Consider the following 18,672-nt stretch of genomic DNA (forward strand, 5'->3'; position numbering starts at 1 on the left):
GCTTTGCTTTGCTTTGCCTTGCCTTGCCTTGCCTTGCCTTGCCTTGCCTTGCTGCTTTGCTTTGCTTTGCTTTGCCTTGCTGCTTTGCTTTGCTTTGCTTTGCTTTGCTTTGCTTTGCTTTGCTTTGCTTTGAAATCAGCCTGAATGAAAGAATGTTGATTAAGCATTTTTATGAGTTACCTGTTAAGAAGCTATTCCTTGTATCAAAGATCCTTGAATGGCGTAGTGATTAATGATCCTTCGCAGAAAACCATGACCAGTGAGCCTTCAAGTTATAAGAACTCTGTCACCCAAACAGCCATGTTGAACAAGAAATGAGCTTTGGTAGTTTTCATCGAGGAATGGTTTTCTGAACTCTGGATGGCTAATTATACTGATTCTCACACTGATTTCACTGTTTGTGAAAAACCCTGAATTGAACAGTACACATGAACATTAATTAAGCACAACCTGATTCAAAATTCAATTCTGAAAAATAATGATCCCTGTGAACACACTTGAGCGAGTTTGGGATTACCTTGGCTGCTACGTGACAGCTAGAGACCGCCCAGTTCAAAACCCAAACGAACTGACCCCGGCACTCAACAAGGAATGGCAGGGGGTCCTGATGTTGAAAGCAAGACATCTGATTGGCAGCGTGAGGAAACACAGCATAATGCATCACAATTCGCTGTGCTGCGTTTCATCTCTGATCATGGGTTCAATAAAATACTGTAGTTTGCAAACATTATGAAAAGTCCAAATTTGGGCTGCAATGAATACACTATGAGGCGAATACGATTCCTATCACGAATATAGGGTAACGACTATGAATATTAATTCCCGAATACAATAACAAGTCAGCAGTACGTATTATTTGTTGTATTCAGTGAAACATTAACAACATAAATTATTTGACATGGTTTGTTAATTAATAATATATTATACATTTATATACTGCACTTGTCCAGGTACTAGTATCTGCTCAAATGCGACAATGACCAGTGACCGCAATACTGTCAAATTAAATAGTATAGAGTGTTGTATTTTGAAGATATTCTATGCATGTAATATATTCTAATGGATATTTTATGTAAATACACATGCTTGCATATTCATAATTATTTGAATTTAGTGGCCACGAATAATGAATTCAATTCATGAATGGAGACGGTTCAATTCACCCAATATGCAAGTGAATCGTAACAGCCCTAGTCAAAATGTTACTTTTTACCCATAGGGTCCCTTATCTCATGGTTGGTCAAGTTTATTGATGAGTAAGACTGCTACTCTTTGAACCAGCAGACTGGGGATATCTGCTGCCAGGTCTTCCAATTCCTTATTTCATAATTTTTTTGCAGACGGACAACTGCACAGACAATAAGGAGAACCGATTGTCTCGGCGTGATGTGTCGATATCGTTCCGAGAGGAGTGGAGGAAGGAGGCCCTGAAAGACAAGCTACTGGAAGAACAAGACTATCTCAGAGTGAGTACAGTTATGCTTGTGGTCCGCAAATTCTGGTAGATAGGAATTACTGTTAGCATGTATTAACAATGGGTGAGCTAGTTGTGACAAGCGAACACTTTAACCACTAGGCTACCCGACCGCCCCCTTCAATATACTATCAGAGTGGCAAATGAATTTCATACCAAGCGTCGATAGGTTGTTATTTTTGCTGTCTAAAGTGTGCAGTGGGGCTGTCTTATTGTTGACAGTCATTTTGGAGACATAAATGCGAACTATAATTAATGCGAGCATTTCAAGATTTACAGTAAGTAATTTAGAGTATACGTAAGTAATCCCTGGTCAAGAATATTATCTGGCATCATTCCGAGGCAAGAGCGTTCCCTAGCCTTTTTATCAAAGTCTTGTTTCCACCCTTGCCACATCAAGCCCAATTTCCTGTGATAAATATGAGAACTTTTCACAAAATCAACATCCACGACAGATACACCTTTGTATGAAAGTGATTTACCGCTGTCTGTCTTTGATGATTCGAATATGTCTCTTTCATCTTTTAACACACACACCCCCCCCCCTCCCCCCCAACGTTTGCCTTTATTGTTGTGTCAGTGATGAAATAGCAAATGTTTTCATTATCTGATCGACTAGGTTGTCACCTATGGCAGTTGCCATCTTTGTGAAGCAATACGAGATAACAGCGATCTGATTGGATATTACGTTTTCATCACATGGGGCACATGAGAAAGTGGCCTTGATGGGACAAGGGTAGCAACTAGGCTTTGATATAGGCTAGTGGACACGCTTGTCTCGGGACAATGCTAGAAACTAGGTCCTGATATAGGCTACTGGACACGCTTGCCTCTGGAAGATGGTAGAAATTAGGTCCTTATATAGGCTAGTGGACACGCTTGCCTCGGGAAGATGGTAGAAATTAGGTCCTGATATAGGCTAGTGGACACGCTTGCCTCAGGAAGATAGTAGAAACTAGGCTTTGATACAGGCTAGTGGACACGCTTGCCTCGGGGAGATGGTAGAAACTAGGCTTTGATATAGGCTAGTGGACACGCTTGTCTCGGGAAGATGGTAGAAACTAGGCTTTGATATAGGCTAGTGGACATGCTTGCCTCGGGGAGATGGTAGAAACTAGGCTTTGATATAGGCTAGTGGACACGCTTGACTCGGGACGATGGTAGAAACTAGGCTTTGATATAGGCTAATGGACACGCTTGACTCGGGACGATGGTAGAAACTAGGCTTTGATATAGGCTAATGGACACGCTTGACTCGGGACGATGGTAGAAACTAGGTCCTGATATAGGCTAGTGGACACGCTTGTCTCGGGGAGATGGTAGAAACTAGGTTCTGATATAGGTTAGTGGATACGCTTGCCTCAGGACGATGATTATGTGGTCGCCCCGAAGACTTTATGCCTGTTTGAAGTTTGTCCTCCTCACATGTATATGCTCTGCTGCCCTTCCAGCACCAGCTGAGACAACAGATGCTCCGGCACGCGGAGTCGATGGAGTCGACGCGACTGCAGTCTGAGGGCACCATTGAAAGTCTCAAACGCAAGCTCAACACACTACAGGAAGTGCTATTCAACAACAACAACCATCTCTCATCAGATATACACGCAATACATGAGTTGACAAGGTCAAGGTCAAACTCACCATCAAGGTCACCTTACGTAAGTTCTTATGTGGCTGTGGTTGCATTTTGCAGCTTTGTTTAAATCTTCGTAAATAATCTTCCAAAACTTACTGCTTAAGTTTGATTAAGGGTTCAAAACCCTTCAGAAATAAGACTAGTGATTCATATAGACAGGATGTGTCATCATCTCAAATCTTTTGTGAAGAACATGTTCCTGTTCTTGTTACTCAAAACTGAATTCTGCGTTCCAGTCTCGGAATAACTCTCAAAGTCCAAGAAGTCGGTTTAGCTATCTGGCAAATCGAAGGTCAAGGTCAAGGTCATCTGAAAGACTTAGTCCACTGATACCCGAGAGAGATTGTAAGTATGACGAATTAATAATGTATGTAATAAACAAATTCTCTGATCATAGCAGACAAAATTTAACATGTTTTGGAAAAGTCAATTCATAATCTGGATACTTTAATGATATTTGGGGTAATTCCGTATGAATTGCAACGAAAGAATAGAAAATGTTTAGGTTGGGTATCTTTTCTTCACTGTCAACAGTTTGTCTAAATCTAGTGAAAGATCAACGCCTCATTTTGAAGTTGTATCAGTATAAACTTGGCAATAAATATTTTGATCAAATGATATTAATCTTGTTTCAATGTGTCCACTTTTGTATTTGTTTTCAATTAATTATAAAATAAACTTCTTAATTTTATTAAATGTTAGGTCATAGAAAAATAAACCCTGCAGGATACATCCTCAGACATTTTGCTCTGTTCATTAATGTCAGACCAACATTTGCTTCAAACCCTGGTTTCTAATGACTCCAAAGTTAAATCCAACCAAGTTAGAAATCTTTTATAAGTGGCCTTTTTGGAGATTTATATCGCTTGTAAATGTTTGCCATTTGCAATTGCAATTTATATCAATATGAAAATTTTATTTATGAAAATAATGTGATAATTTTGAAAATGTATTGATAGTTATGAAAATGATGTTATAATCATGAAAATAGTGTGATAATTATGAAAATGAATTAAGTTTAAAATGGGATAATCATGAAAATATGGTGATAATTATGAAAATATAGTGATGATTATGAACATATAGTTATAATTATGAAAATGTTGGGATAGTTTTGAAAAGGAATTGATAATAATGAAAAAAAACTTTTTTTTCAACAGTCTGAAGCAAAATTATTTTTTCAAGAATTTTTGGGAAAATGTAATTCTTTTTCAATAAATCCTAGCCCCTCCCCCAGAATATCCCTTACATCTGTTTCTCTATGCTGGATAAGTGACTGAGCTGCAGTTGCCATACCTCCACATCCACATCCCTTCATCTCCTCATGCTCTTAATGTCAGTACTGGGGACTGAAATGTATGGTGACTTTTCATGTTTCAGTGATGTGAAGAAATGATAAACGTCTATCGTCTGTCTCCATGGTTACACAACAGGAAGTCACATGACAATCAGGAAGTCATTGGGGCAGACTCATTGTGCCTGTCACGGCTGGTCTGCATGGTGTTTCAATTCGCTGGTGCCTATCTAAAGCATTTGTGTTGTTGCGGGTGTGAATGGGGTGTGTGTATGGATTGTTGGAATAGGATTGTGGCTGTCATACATGGGGACATAGGGATTTGAAAAGGGTTCGAACTCATCAGCAATATACCTTGTATACCGTATTCAACCCAGTAAGTGCCTACATAACTTCTAGACCAATCTGTAAACTCTCTTTAAAAATGCCCCTGAAAATTAACATGACTGTTTATATTTTCTTGTGTATATTACAGATTCTTTACAGAAAACAGAAGCACATAAGGCTACCTATTGTAACAATTATCGAAATGTTCCATAGTTTGTTCAGTACTGTCTCTGACAACAATGGTTTTAATAAGTGCCCCTCTTTGGCACTTTTATACTCAAAGGCAAATGTTCTTGTGATATTCCAAACACAAAGAGGATCAATCAAACAGTGTTTGAGGAGTAACTAACAAGTCCATATAAGGAGCACTCCTACCATATGCAAATGTGTCATGTGACCAGAGAGGGTTCAGAGGAAAGTTCATATAAAAATCCATGTCACAATAACTTTTGTCTTTGAGTATATAAGCATCCTGTGTGCTCATGCCGAAAATGATGATGATGATGATGATGATGATGATGATGATGATGATTTGAAAAAGTTAAATTTGAACATTAAGATGCACTTTATTGGCTAATGAGGAATGAGTGTCTGGGACAGTGTTTTGCTGGTCGAGTGTATGCGAGGTCTCTCTACATGCAGTATTATAAGTTATTTTAATGTGTGTGTGTGAATGTTCATTCCTCTGTGTCTGCAGACACATCACAAACATGGTTTGTACAAGCTAGCTGTGATATTACTGTCTATATTTTTACCTATTTACCCGTCCTTGATGTGCTTCTAGTTCGTATTACGTATTACAAAAGTGTTGTACTTTTTAACGTATAAATTGAACAGGTTTACTCTCAAGATTGTATTATATGTAAATAATTGTACATATTCTTGCTACAATGGAGGCCCTATCAGACTGTCAAGTATTACGTATGGTCTGTAGAAAGCTTTTAAAGTGGAAAATATGTGGACTCCTCGATTGCTGACATTATACAATGTATTTTTAGTTGAAAATCTATTGAATTACTTGTAACTGTTATAGCTGGATTTGATTTTTATTGCAATAACGAAGTCTGTGGGAAAAGACTGTAAAAAAATGGAATATATATTTTCATAATTCATGTTACGATGGTTATCATAATTCATAATTACCTCTTTTGTAAAGCTTTAGCTTTAGGTGAAACCAGTAAACATGAAAGTACCTCTGATTTCCCAATTTGCCTGCTAAGGGCTCTTCTTTGAACCCCTATCAATACCTTCGAGTAATTAACCAAATCAGTATGGACAAGTTTAATATTGTTAGGTTAGTTTTACCATGCTGGCATAACCTAGAGATTTCTGTGGAGAATTACGTTTTGCGGACTGGTGTACGGCCAATGTATATCTGTCTCAGGGTTTCATTACTATCAAACAGAAATGTGATTGTGTTTTTTATACTTTATATGGAATAACATAAAGATATCTGAATGATTGTATCTGTATATCATGTATATACATAGTGAGTGTTGTGATATATTTTTACATTCCATATACATGTGTTCGCCATATTAGACTAAAAAGAAATAATAGTCTTGGTTCTCGTAATAAAATCATTATAGTCTGCCACATGTTTTGTCTTTATTTCCATTTTTTTTTAAAAAATTTTTTCTAAATATTCGCGTCTCAAACACACCACCTTGGCTGTGAAATGCTACAGTACTTAAGAACAACATGATTTCCCTTAAATTATTGTGAACAAAATTTGGTCACATACTATCTTGAACAACAACCAAAAATGCCAACACCCGCCGCTCAGTAATTTCAAAAGTTTCTGCCTGAGAACCAATTCTATTATTTTTTTAAGCCTTAAGCACTCCGCTCCAAGTTCCCACCCCCATATTTCTAAGACCGAAGATTACATATCAGTTTGTATATTCCTCTGTATATTACAGATTGTTCTACTCGTGACATTTTTTGAAATTCTTTTAGTTTATCGCCATTTGAAGTAAGTTTTTTCTCTACCGCTCAATCTCTGAAAATATATTTAACTAATGTTGTTATTGGGTTTAATAAGCACCCCATTTGTCAATTTTTTGGGTTGTGCTGATATCAATGAAAGCTGTGATATGTTTTATATTTCAGTGGGCTCTTCTAGCTGTATGTGGTATTTTAGTATTATACATAGTAGGGGTGTCACGATAAATCGAAATATCGATATATTGCTATTGGTAAGCACTTAAAGTCAATAAATCGATTGTTAAATCAGTTTCCGATTAATGGTATCAATTTTAGTTAGGAATATCAATAGTTTCGATTGTATTTACCATATCAATAAAATACATGCAATGCTGGTCAAATTTGTTTTTCTTTTGATCATGAGTGGTAGTAATTGACACATGGTAATGTGGAAGTTTCTTAAATTGTTAGGGTAAAGACAAAACAAATCAGTCATATCTCAAACTTTACATTTTATTTGTTATTATGGTTATCACATTCAAAGGAAACTTCAGTTCCAAGGTTTAATTCAACTCTAAAATCCATCTTAAATGATTCACTGAAAACTATCGATATTTATCGCAATACTTGCTTGCAATAACAATAGTTATTGCAATAGTTTCTTTCAATATCAATAGTTATCGCAATAGTGATTATCAGACCAATAGTCACCCCTAATACATAGACATGATATGTTAGACAACTTAAACAATTTGGTGATTTAGCAGATATGTTTTAACCAATGCATCTTTTTATATATGTTGGTTAGTTATGAGCGAGATTATCAAATGACGTCACCGGAGCACTATTCTCCGGAGAGTGATGTTGGTTTTTCAATTTTCAAACAAAATTAAAGTTGGCAGATATTAAAGGGTCATGACAGTATTTTCTTATTGATCGGGAGTTGAATTTATCAGATGCTGATGAGAATCCAGGTGTTGAATTAGTTAAGATCTGGTGATGCGTTATTGATTCCAATATCGACATCTCTTGTTATACAAGCACTGATGTAAGCAGTGTTCTGAGAAAGGGAGGGTGTGTTATGTGTGTTATGAGATCACAGGTTAACATGCAAGTGCTGATGGAGGGAGGGAGTGAGTTTGAGTTTTCACCGCTTTTAGCAATAGTCCAGCAATATCACGGCGGGGGACATCGCAAATGGGCTTCACACGTACCCATGTCGGGAATTGAACGAGCGAACGCTATAACCACAAGGCTACCTGACCACGCCACAAGTGCTGAAGATAACTGCAGATACTTTGTGAAAAAATAAGTGATCGTAGTTGTTTGATCACCAAATGATTTAGGCCTTGTTTTCATTTTTTGCTCGTTTACAGATCGGCTGACCTTAAACATTTTAAAAACAAACTCTTCACACAAAAATTAAGGACAAGGGTGTTTTTTATACTGTGATGGTAAGATCACACATTTATAACGAAAAATAACTCGTAATTTCGAGGAATAAAAATTTCGAGTGTTTGAAATAAGCTTGAAATAATAAGTACAAATTTGTAAGGACGAAATAATAATCTAAGCAATGAGAAATACCTTGAGGCAACGAGAAAATCGAAATATCGAGAAATTAAACGAATAAAAATTTGATCTAGATTTGAAATAATGAGAAAATATTCGAAGTAAAGAGACAGTACTCGAAATTTTGAGAAAATAATTTTGATAACGAGAAATTTAGCTACAAAACAAACTAATGCTTCCCAAATGGCATCATAGGCTTTCGTAGGTTTCAACTTCATAAATCTTCTAGTTTCAGAAGAGATGTAGACAATATAATGTCAACGCTCCTCGTCATACATATATGCTCACATGACTTTCAGTCAAGTTAGCTGAACAGATATTGAAAACTTAACTTATTCTGATTTTGCCTGTTGTCTGCACTGTCGCTGATATCAAGAGGATTGTCGTAGAACTGTTCTGGGCTATTTTTTCTTTCTAGCTCCATGTATATGTTACTGATCTGGGAAATGGGAGCATTCGGAGAACTATCTGCGGGTGTCGATGGAGGGGGCTGACGCGGGCTCTGAACATCTTCAAATTTCATCTTTCTGCGTCTGAAGAAAAGAGGTCCTTCAAAATGCCAGCTAATAATCATTTTCACTTTTATGTTATTAGATCTATTGATATTTGCTTAATAAGAGAACAATGGTGGTCAAGTTGTTGTGGTTTAATTGTGCGTGGTTAATTAATCCTTAGTAAAGGGTTGGTTGGTTGGTTGGTTTGTTGTTTAACGCCGCACTCAGCAATATTCCAGCTATATGACGGCTATCTGTAAATAATCGAGTCTGGACCAGACAATCCAGTGATATACATCATGAACATCGATCCACGCAATTGGGATCGATGACATGCATCAACCAAGTCAGCGAGCCTGACCACCCGATCCCGTTTGTCGCCTTTTACGACAAGCATAGTCGCCTTTTACGGCAAGCATGGGTGGCTGAAGACCTATTCTACCTCGGATCTTCACGGCAAGCATGGGTTGCTGAAGACCTATTCTACCCCGGATCTTCATGGGTCCCTTATTAAAGGGAAACGGCATCAGGTTTGTATAAGACTCTACCAAGGCTTGTTGTGGGTACCTTCCCCAGACGTCTCTGAACACAGCAGGATGCGATACTTACACATTCAGAGAACTATCTGCGGTGTCGATGGAGGGGGCTGACGTGGTCTCTGAACATCTTCGAATGATTTCATCTTTCTGCATCTGAAGAAAAGAGGATGTCAATCAAAATGGCAGCTAATAACCATTTTCACTTTCGTATTATTTTCAATATATACTTAATAGGAGAACAATGCCGATCATGCTGTTATGGTTTTATTGTACGTGGTTGATCATGCAAAAGGGAAACGGCATCGTAGTTGTATAAGGCTCTACCAAGGTTTGTTGTGGGTTCCTTTCCAAGAAGTCTCTGAACACAGCAGGATGCAATACTTACACATTCAGAGAACTATCTGCAATCATACAAAAGGGAAACGGCATCATAGTTGTATAAGTCCCTACCAAGGCTTGTTGTGGGTTCCTTCCCAAGACGTCTCCGAACGCGATTTGTTTCAGTCTGCCTACTTTGTGTCTCACTCCCATACCACCCACCACACAGACAACCACAGCAGGATGTAATACTTACATATAAAGAACATATCCGATGAAACCGACAAGCAGGGACACAATGATCACCCCACAACATACTCCCACAATCATCGCAGCGTCTGTAAGCAAATAAATCAATATCACAAACTAAACTGAGGAAACTTATTAGTTATCCAAAAGTTACTTGAAATACCATTTAACCTTGTTGAAGAAAGGACAATAACAACTTACATGCAAGCTATATATAATATGTCTCGGAAAAATATTATTAAATATTTGTTCTTTCCATTTCATTGATGTCAGGTATATTTGAAGATGGTGGTTTCACCAAAGTATTTGAGGGATTTTCCTCGCGCATCAAGTTGACACTCGATGAAACTCCAACGCTGTGCGTAAAGCCAAAATCACTCACTTTATCATAGAATGGATATTGCTTAAACACAATACTAATTTTGTATTGCTCAAATCGCACGAGTAAAAAAGAGTCTATGTGATTGTTAGTGCGTGGCACAATAAGACGAACACACAACTCCATGGTCATTACAGAAACGCAACGATACATAACTCAGATTTGGTAGCTTTGCATATTGTGGACTTGGCACAAAATAACAAGAACTTATCGAAGTTGAGAGGAGACAGGCAAATGGTTGAATTTGGAAAGTATTCAGTTCATGTTGGTTATTTGCATGTCGATTGCTCCACGTTTGCAGGCATGCATCAGGTACCAAAGTGGTCACCCAGTCCCATGACTATAACTCGCATCAACATGTTCCTGAAGGATTCACCTTGACTTAACATTGCGCACAAGAACCTGCTCAATTGTAAAAGTATAAATTAAAACAAATTGGTCTTATGTTCAAGTTGCGTTTTTATAGTTAAATACAATACTTGTACATTCACAGGAGAACTACTTATACAAGTCACTCACTGACTGACGGACTTTGGAGTGGAGTTTGACCACTAATTGTTGGTATCGCCCCTGAAAACATGAGAAAATATTTAATAAGTTGAAACCATGACTGCCATTACAAATGTAACATTGAAGACAAAATGTTTCTTTAATTCCCTTTTCCACTAAAACATCAGCGAATTTGTGATGAAACATAATAAGAAAACAAGTGCCAGATGTGTTATCAATCTTTGATTATTCATAGTAGTAGGAATATGTCTAGTATGTACAAACACCTTCGGATATACATGTACACGGCTATGTAAATATACATGCATGGCTCAACTTTAGAGGCATTGATATTAAGGCTTACTTACGTGTGTGATCTGGAGATTTAAAGCTGTAGCCTCCATTGTCGATGCGATAATTACTGTATTCCAGGACACCGAATGAGGTATTTGAGCGGAATGAGGTGAGGTGAAATGGGTTTAACGTCGCGTCCAAGATTATTTCACTTATACAGCGACGTGCATGCACGTGTATATGTGTGTGTGTGTGTGGCTGCTTGTACTAGTCCGGACTGATGCCGATTTATAGTGCTAGCTCACTGACATACTATGCCACAATTTAACATGAATACCCCACTCAGACACAGTATACTGACTCCGAGCCGACCAGTCTTTGTTTTAGCCCCTTAATGCCGAGCGCCAGACAGGGTAACAACAAGTATAATCTTTAAACGTCTTTTGGTATGACGCGACTGGGGATCGAACCCCGGACCTTCCGCTCTCCGGGCGGACGCTCTACCATTAGACCACGGAGGCGGTCCTTTGAGCGGATGAACGTTGAGGAACCAACTGTGCATGTCCCTACTTTATATCTTGTCCCTGGGATTGGTGTCCAGTCCACGTCAATATTGTTCACTGTATATCCGTAGCGACGTTCAACGTGCACTTTGTTATTTCCTTTATCTGTTATTATTTGTAAAGTACCTCCATAGGTTAGTGTACTTTGCTTTGTGTGGTATTTAACGGGTGGTAAGACAGTGAACAAACCTTTCTTGAAGTACCCGCTTGGTCCTGCAACAATACACAGTGTTGTCATAACTGGATGTGTGGTGTTGAAGTAGAGATAGGTGCGGGGTCCATATCGCTTTTTGTACACCCTTGTGTCACCAACAGATACTGAAGAGCCGCCATTGAACCTGATCTTTGTGTCACTGTGGTCGGTGACGACCTGAAGCTGGTATGGCAAGGAACTGTGATACTGTTCCGGACTATTATCACGAATTGCTACAACATATTCATGTCCATGGTGGCTGTTCGGGAGAAGTTGTTCATAGGCGATGAGACGAATGTAAGAAGAGGTTTTATATGTCGCAGTGTAGACGGCGATAGTCTCTTCTGCCGTTACTACTGTTCCAGTGAGATCAGATGAACTGTTGATTGTGAAAGTTTGGTACTCCATTAGTGTGAGGCTGAGCGTGTCTCCGTGGGTGTACGTTTTGTTGTCACCATCCAGTCTAAATGTGATGTCCACATTCGTCTTCTTGCTGTGTGTGGCAATCACCATCAATGAGATGTAGCCACCAGAAGGATGACAAGACGTCATGACGTATTTTGTCCCTAAAGCAGAGATGGGTAGTGGAGAGAAACGAATGTAGCCGTGTCCATTGATCTGAATATCGATACTTTCTACATGGACAAGCATAGTTTTATTTTGAATACCATTTGTTGTGTTTACAGAATATTGGAGGTAGAAATAGTCAGTGTTGAATGGCTTGACTTGTCGAGACCAGATCTTCCCTGTGTACGGGTCTTGTACCTGCCATTGTCCTCCTTCCTCTCCAGTTGATGGAAGTATTAAAAGGATATGTTGAAAACTTGGGAGTGCCATCAGGTATGTTCGTCCTAAATACACACCTACTCAAGAAAAACAGGAAGTGTAGTCAATTATGACTTCTAATGTAAACTGTGGTAGAATAGCTTTTCATATGCATTTGGTTTTTATAGTACCCTTGGTACTATCTTTCTTTGACTAGCATCCAATCATCACAAAATGTGACATACAAAAGTGCACACTTGTTATTAGGATTAAAGTGTTTCATTGAAAGCATCACGACATATTTGATTTGCTGGAGATTGCAGAGATCAGTGAAACTGTCGCATATACTGAACCGCAAAAGAAACGTCACCCCAAGTTACATTGCATAAAAAGTTGTCATTTAAATATCTGGGTAATTTTTGTCTAAGTTTGTAAAATTTAACATTACCTTATCCGGAAAAATGAAATTTGATGATAGAAAGACAAAGCAGATGACAATAAAACCGATCGCCAAAACGCATCACTGCAACCGCCATAGTCAACCGATGCACGTGAGTTCTGTGCAAATTGAAACGAACATGTGTTACCCTATTTCTTGCCCTATAAACATCCACCCAGATCGGATAACATTCATTCGTTATTGAATTGCTACCACATGCCAAAACTGACAAGAAATCAGGACGGTTGCAAGTTGGACAAACCGCCCGGAAAGCAGCCAATGCATTTCAAGTCCACATAAGATGAGTGAGTGAGTTGGATTTAACGCTGCTTTTAACAGTTTTCCAATTATATCGCGGCGGGTCAACTTTATGTGGGCCTGAAGTGATACAGGTCTCAGACGTTTACCACTTCGGTGAAATCCACAAGCACGGGTATGGTGCTGACAAACCTTGAAACATAATCAGGGCGAACGGGATTCGAACCCACAATCATAGGTTTCTGATGTGCCCAAAAGACGCAACTCTGTAAAGCGAAATGCGGCGCCTTAGACGACTGTGTCACACGTGCTCCCCGTCCACGTAAGGACCATATACAGGCTCCAGCAAGGGTACCAGACCACCAACACTACAGATGACCGACCACGTAGTGGAAGACCAAGGGTCACTACCCGACGTCAGGATCGTCGGATTGTGGGGCAGCATCTTCAAGATCGCTTTGTTACTGCCGCGGAAACTGCTCGACAGACCATGGGGACTCACCAGCGACACATTAGTGCGGACATCGTGCGTCGACGATTGACGATTGATAGGCCACACCGAGGACCCATTCTGACACCACGTCATCGCCGGGACCGTCTGCAGGTGGGTTACACAGCACCAGCACTGGCGTCACCAGCAGTGGAGAAGAGTCCTCTTCTCAGACGAGGGCCATTACTGTATTTCAATAGCAGATGGCAGAGAGAGAGAGAGAGAGAGAGAGAGAGAGAGAGAGAGAGAGAGAGAGAGAGATGGGGTGGTCCGAGCATCATAGTGTGGGGTGGAATTGGTCTTGCATAGAGGGTTGGCCCTGTGGTCTTCCAGAACATCGGTCCAGGGAGAGGCAAGGGTGTCACGTTGCTCTGTGGTCACCTGAAGTTGGCTATATCTTACAGGAGTATCAACAGCAACAACAAATTCCTGGCCGTAATGTTTGACAGGAAGTAGTTGATCATATGCTGTATATGTGTTGTTGTAAATTATCCCAGCATAGACGGCTATGCTTTCCTTCGCACTGATCACAGTTCCATTGATATCATACCGAGTGAGTATCGTCAGTGTTTGATAGGGACCAAGGCCAATGGAAAAACGACCGCCATCACTGTAACTTTGACCGTTGACGTTTACACATCCTTGTTTCATTCTTAAAATGATCTCCACATCGGTGCTTTGATTCTGATACTCCCCAGTATACTTACTATCAGATGGCACTGTGTACTTGGTTCCTAGTGCAGATATTGGTAGGGGAGAGAACCTACTTTCGCCACGTACTACTATTACCATATCAGCATCGCTGACACTTATAATGATGGCCTTGGGTTCAATAGCACTTCCAATCTACATTTTGTCATCAATAGACACTGAGGTAGAACCGAATTATCTACACTGTGTTGATGTTCCATATGCAAAGTGAGGATACTGTACCTGTAATAGACCTCCAGTCTCTCCAGCTATTGCATTAACATAGGTGTATCTCGTCTTGTATGCCATAACTGCCAGGAAGTCTTCACCTGTTGAAGTTAAAACAAGATTACAAAGCCGCGTATATTCCAACCATCCTGTACAGAAGGAGGTGATCAAACAACCAATAAAGGATAAAACGAAGTCGGATAAAACACGATGTGACCCGATGTTGATAAAACATCAACGTTAGAGAATAACGATTATCCGCCCATGCAGATTTCACCAGGCTCTTTAAAGGCAAAAGATGAAAATTATATAAATGGGTTATTTCTAGATGATACTAGTTGTTCGCGAAAGGATACGCATGTCCTGTCCTACCGGTTGGACCAGAAATCAAAATAAAGAACACTTTTTAGCTGTCACATTTCAGAACAGATATTTCTTCGCCTGTGTTTTCTTTTCAGAAGAACCAAGTGCTGTTTTGATTTATTCTCTGAATATAATATTGTAAACATTTAATTCTGTCTACATTTTGTGACAAGGATAAGGCTCACGTCAATTCGTGTTTGTTTAAGAATTGACCTGCACTTTGTGTGAGATCATTGGAGTATGAACCTTCGCAAGCTCCGACTTTGGCCCCCATTCTATGAAGGTTCATACTCCAATGAACTCACACAAAGTGAAGGTCAATTCTTATAATTTTTATATCACAATTTCTTACCTCGAAGGATGTAGGCCAAGATCTAAACACAATTTTATTTAGTACATGTGACATCATGTTGACACTGACAGCCATACACCAACCAGCTATATCGCGGAGTAAAATAGTTCCTCAAAAAGAGAGGTGACATGGGCTTTTGGATGCACAACTTGCTCTTCAGAAACATCTTAAGCAGCACATGTGTTCAAATCATATCCTCATTAGATGAGAAAGATCTGTAAAGAACTACCTCAGTAAGTCAGTCACAATGACAGCGCGTCGTAATGCATTTACATCAAGTACAAGACGTCAAAATGGCCGACACGATAAACGTGACGGGAGAGATTTCCGAAGTTGTTAATGAACGTGTGGCGGTTACATGTGTTAGTCATCATTGATCAACTGGCCGATCATTGAAAGGTGAATAAAGATGCGTCAAACAGACACTTAGGTAAATTCATAGATTGCTGGAGACGGTCAATGTCAGCCTAGGCACGGATCGAGTCGACACTACGATAGTTTAGATGTGCATTTCATCGTTTGTTCATTAGGATAGGCCGCAGCGAGGATATTCGTGAACAATCATGCAGTCACGCTCTCTGATATTTCTCAATGTATACTGAAACGCTGAGACCACGAATAAAGGTTCTAAATGATCAGAAAGAACGCTTATGTGTGTTTTGGTGCTAGGAAATTTCTAGGGGTTTCCCCAGGAATGTGGAAGTAGTCCGTCAGTGTTTACGTCATTTCAAGAACACAGTCTCGTGAAAAACTTATGAACGTCAATTTCGCGGTCATGTCACCGCTCTCGCGACCAATGGAAAAGCTGTATATCGTGTAAACTTCAAATTAAAAAAATATTTGTTGTTAAACGCTGCACTTAGCAATATTCAAGCTGTATAATCAGTACACCATGCTTGTCATAAGATTCATTTAAGTTTATTGAGTGGTCCGATTTTGTGATGTTGACGATTATATTTCATGTTGCCCGAAGGAGTTGATCACTGCTCGAGCATACAGTTAATGGTTGTATGGTCCAGGTCCATTACTTTATTTGTAAGAAAAGACAAACCAGTGTTTGATACTGTGAGCGACAATCAACGCCGTCAAGGGGCGTTGACACGCTATCAACCATGTCATCGAGTGTGACAACCTGATTCACTGAGTCGACACAAACCACAAACATAACTTGCTAGGTTTCAAGTTCCTGAGGCATCAATTTTTGACGATATTTCGAAAACACATAAGTATAAATCGCAGACAATTATGCCCAAATTTGATGATACATTACATGGACCAGGTGCACTTTGATGTTGTGTCTCATCATTTGAATTTAAGGGAAAAACTATTTTGAATTTCAGTTGTCTTCAAAGTTTCAGTTTCGTTTCAAAGTCCACAGAAACAAGTTCCATTTTTCAACTAAGCTACAGAAATGTTCTTACCACGAACACTCTGCATTGCCAGAAGGAGCAGCGCCAAAGGAAACATCTTGTGAGTCTTGAAATGCTTTCTTTCCATTCCAATCACCTGAATGAGCAATGGTACTTTTGAATATACAACAAAGTTCCTTAGATGGCAATGTCCATATGTATATCATTATTTTCAGAATCATGACTTATTAAAAATTGCAAACTAATTTCTTTTTAATATATATGATGCTTTCTGTGCTTCTTTATTAACACTGCATTAAAGCATGGCTTCTTTATTTCCTAACGGACAGTAACTAACCAAGACTTTCATTGAATCAACACATAAACCTTTCAAACATTTATCAGCAGTTTCAAGACACAAGTTGTTAACAGAACTATCAAGCACGATTTCATTCCGAGATCTACCTGCTGTACTCCTAGACAACGTCCGGGAACAGACGGTGACTCCCAACTTCAGCTTTCCGCTGTTTGGGACATCTCCCCTGTCTGATCCTGCTTAGTTGATTCTGTTGGCCGTCGATGACCCGTTCGGTACAGCAGTACTGCTGTAGCCAGTTGTGTGGGCGATCAGCTGTTCATCCACGCCATTTTGAAACACGTAGATGTCGCACGTCACCCGCCGTCAAAACAGAATGATTGCCATAGAAACTTGAAACAGTTTAATATTCTATTTTACGTAGGACCTGAGGTGTTGACAGGGTGGTATTATTTTCAGCACCTTTCGATCCCAAATAGACTGCAAATCAATGAGGACATTACAGTTTCCGTTATGTGTGAACGTAAGATGCAGCTGGCCGGTGAGCAACAGACTTTCATGTTTCCTATACACGGTCAATAGTCTGAGAATATAATAATTTCTAGCATCACAATCAGTGAATAATTACAGCAAAATTAAACACTCGTAAAGTATATCATGCTGTGTGTATTCAAACGTATATAGCTGGGATTAGCCAGATTGGGCTAGTATGGAGGTAAAGCATAGTAATCACAAGTCTTGCACCATGTGTTTGACTTCCACCATTCATACTTTGTAACTGTAAGAAAAAGATATCTAAAAAAACAAGGGTCATCAGAAGATGACAAATCCCGCGGCCCTCACAAATTAGAAAGAACAAATCATATGACTGTCCAACTGGAAACAGGAAAATGCTTTTATAAAGAATTACTACATAGAAAAAGACACCACTTCAGCCCTCGACTAATAAATGTTACAATTGCAAGTTTGGATGAAAAATGCTGAATAGGTATTTAATTCTGTTCCAGAAACGACACCTACTTCCGTTTAAGTCATGAGCGTATGTCATGACAAATAAACTTCAGTAATATGAAAGAAAGAACAGGGTAATCTTGAACTTCTTTTGTGTAGAACATATTTCTCAAAGATCGGGGCTCGTCTCCATTACTTTTCAGAATGGCGGGTTCACGGACTTCTATACTGAATCTTATTTAGCATCATCATGAAACGTTACTGCTCTTAGTTTTTTCCGGTTTTCTAAAAATTCCAATAATTGAAGGCCTCATTTCCATAGCATAACTCATGTACCGTTTGTATTTCCACAAATATTTTCTTCTATATATATTTTACACTGAAACAACGGAAAATCAGTGTATCCGACGATATCCACTGCCCCGGTGATCTTTCCACAGTAACACTTCCATCCTGATTTGCAAAATGTACCATTCAGCTACTAGCAATTTATTCAGGTTTTTATCAGTGTCATGGGTCGGTGTTATGTTTATCATTATTGCCAACGTAAACATGTACTATGAATAAATAATAACAACGAACACTTTGATATACTGGCAGGAAGCCCACAGAGCCCTTATGTAAACCAAACAGAACCATCCACGGTCAATGCAGCATTTGTGTCAATATCTACCTGACCACGAACAGACATCCCCCTCTTATCATTAGAAAGTTCTGTGACACT

At 39.2% G+C, this 18,672-nt stretch overlaps 1 protein-coding gene and 1 pseudogene across 1 annotated transcript in view; one reads left to right on the top strand and one right to left on the bottom strand.

The window, feature by feature from the left end:
* Positions 1–6,354, top strand: part of LOC139476990 (centriolin-like) — a 106,152-nt gene extending 99,798 nt beyond the window's left edge. The window contains exons 50-53 of the mRNA XM_071259542.1: positions 1,341–1,466; positions 2,926–3,132; positions 3,347–3,455; positions 4,491–6,354. Of these exons, the coding sequence (XP_071115643.1) occupies positions 1,341–1,466; positions 2,926–3,132; positions 3,347–3,455; positions 4,491–4,498 (450 nt within the window). The 3' untranslated portion in view covers positions 4,499–6,354. The remainder of the gene's footprint in view (positions 1–1,340; positions 1,467–2,925; positions 3,133–3,346; positions 3,456–4,490) is intronic.
* Positions 6,355–8,533: 2,179 nt separating this feature from the next.
* On the bottom strand, positions 8,534–16,799 carry LOC139476953 (uncharacterized; annotated as a pseudogene).
* Between the last annotated feature and the right edge of the window lie 1,873 nt (positions 16,800–18,672).

This window comes from Haliotis cracherodii, unplaced genomic scaffold (genome assembly GCF_022045235.1).
Source record: "Haliotis cracherodii isolate W230 unplaced genomic scaffold, xgHalCrac1.p SCAF_30, whole genome shotgun sequence".
NCBI lineage: Eukaryota > Metazoa > Mollusca > Gastropoda > Lepetellida > Haliotidae > Haliotis > Haliotis cracherodii.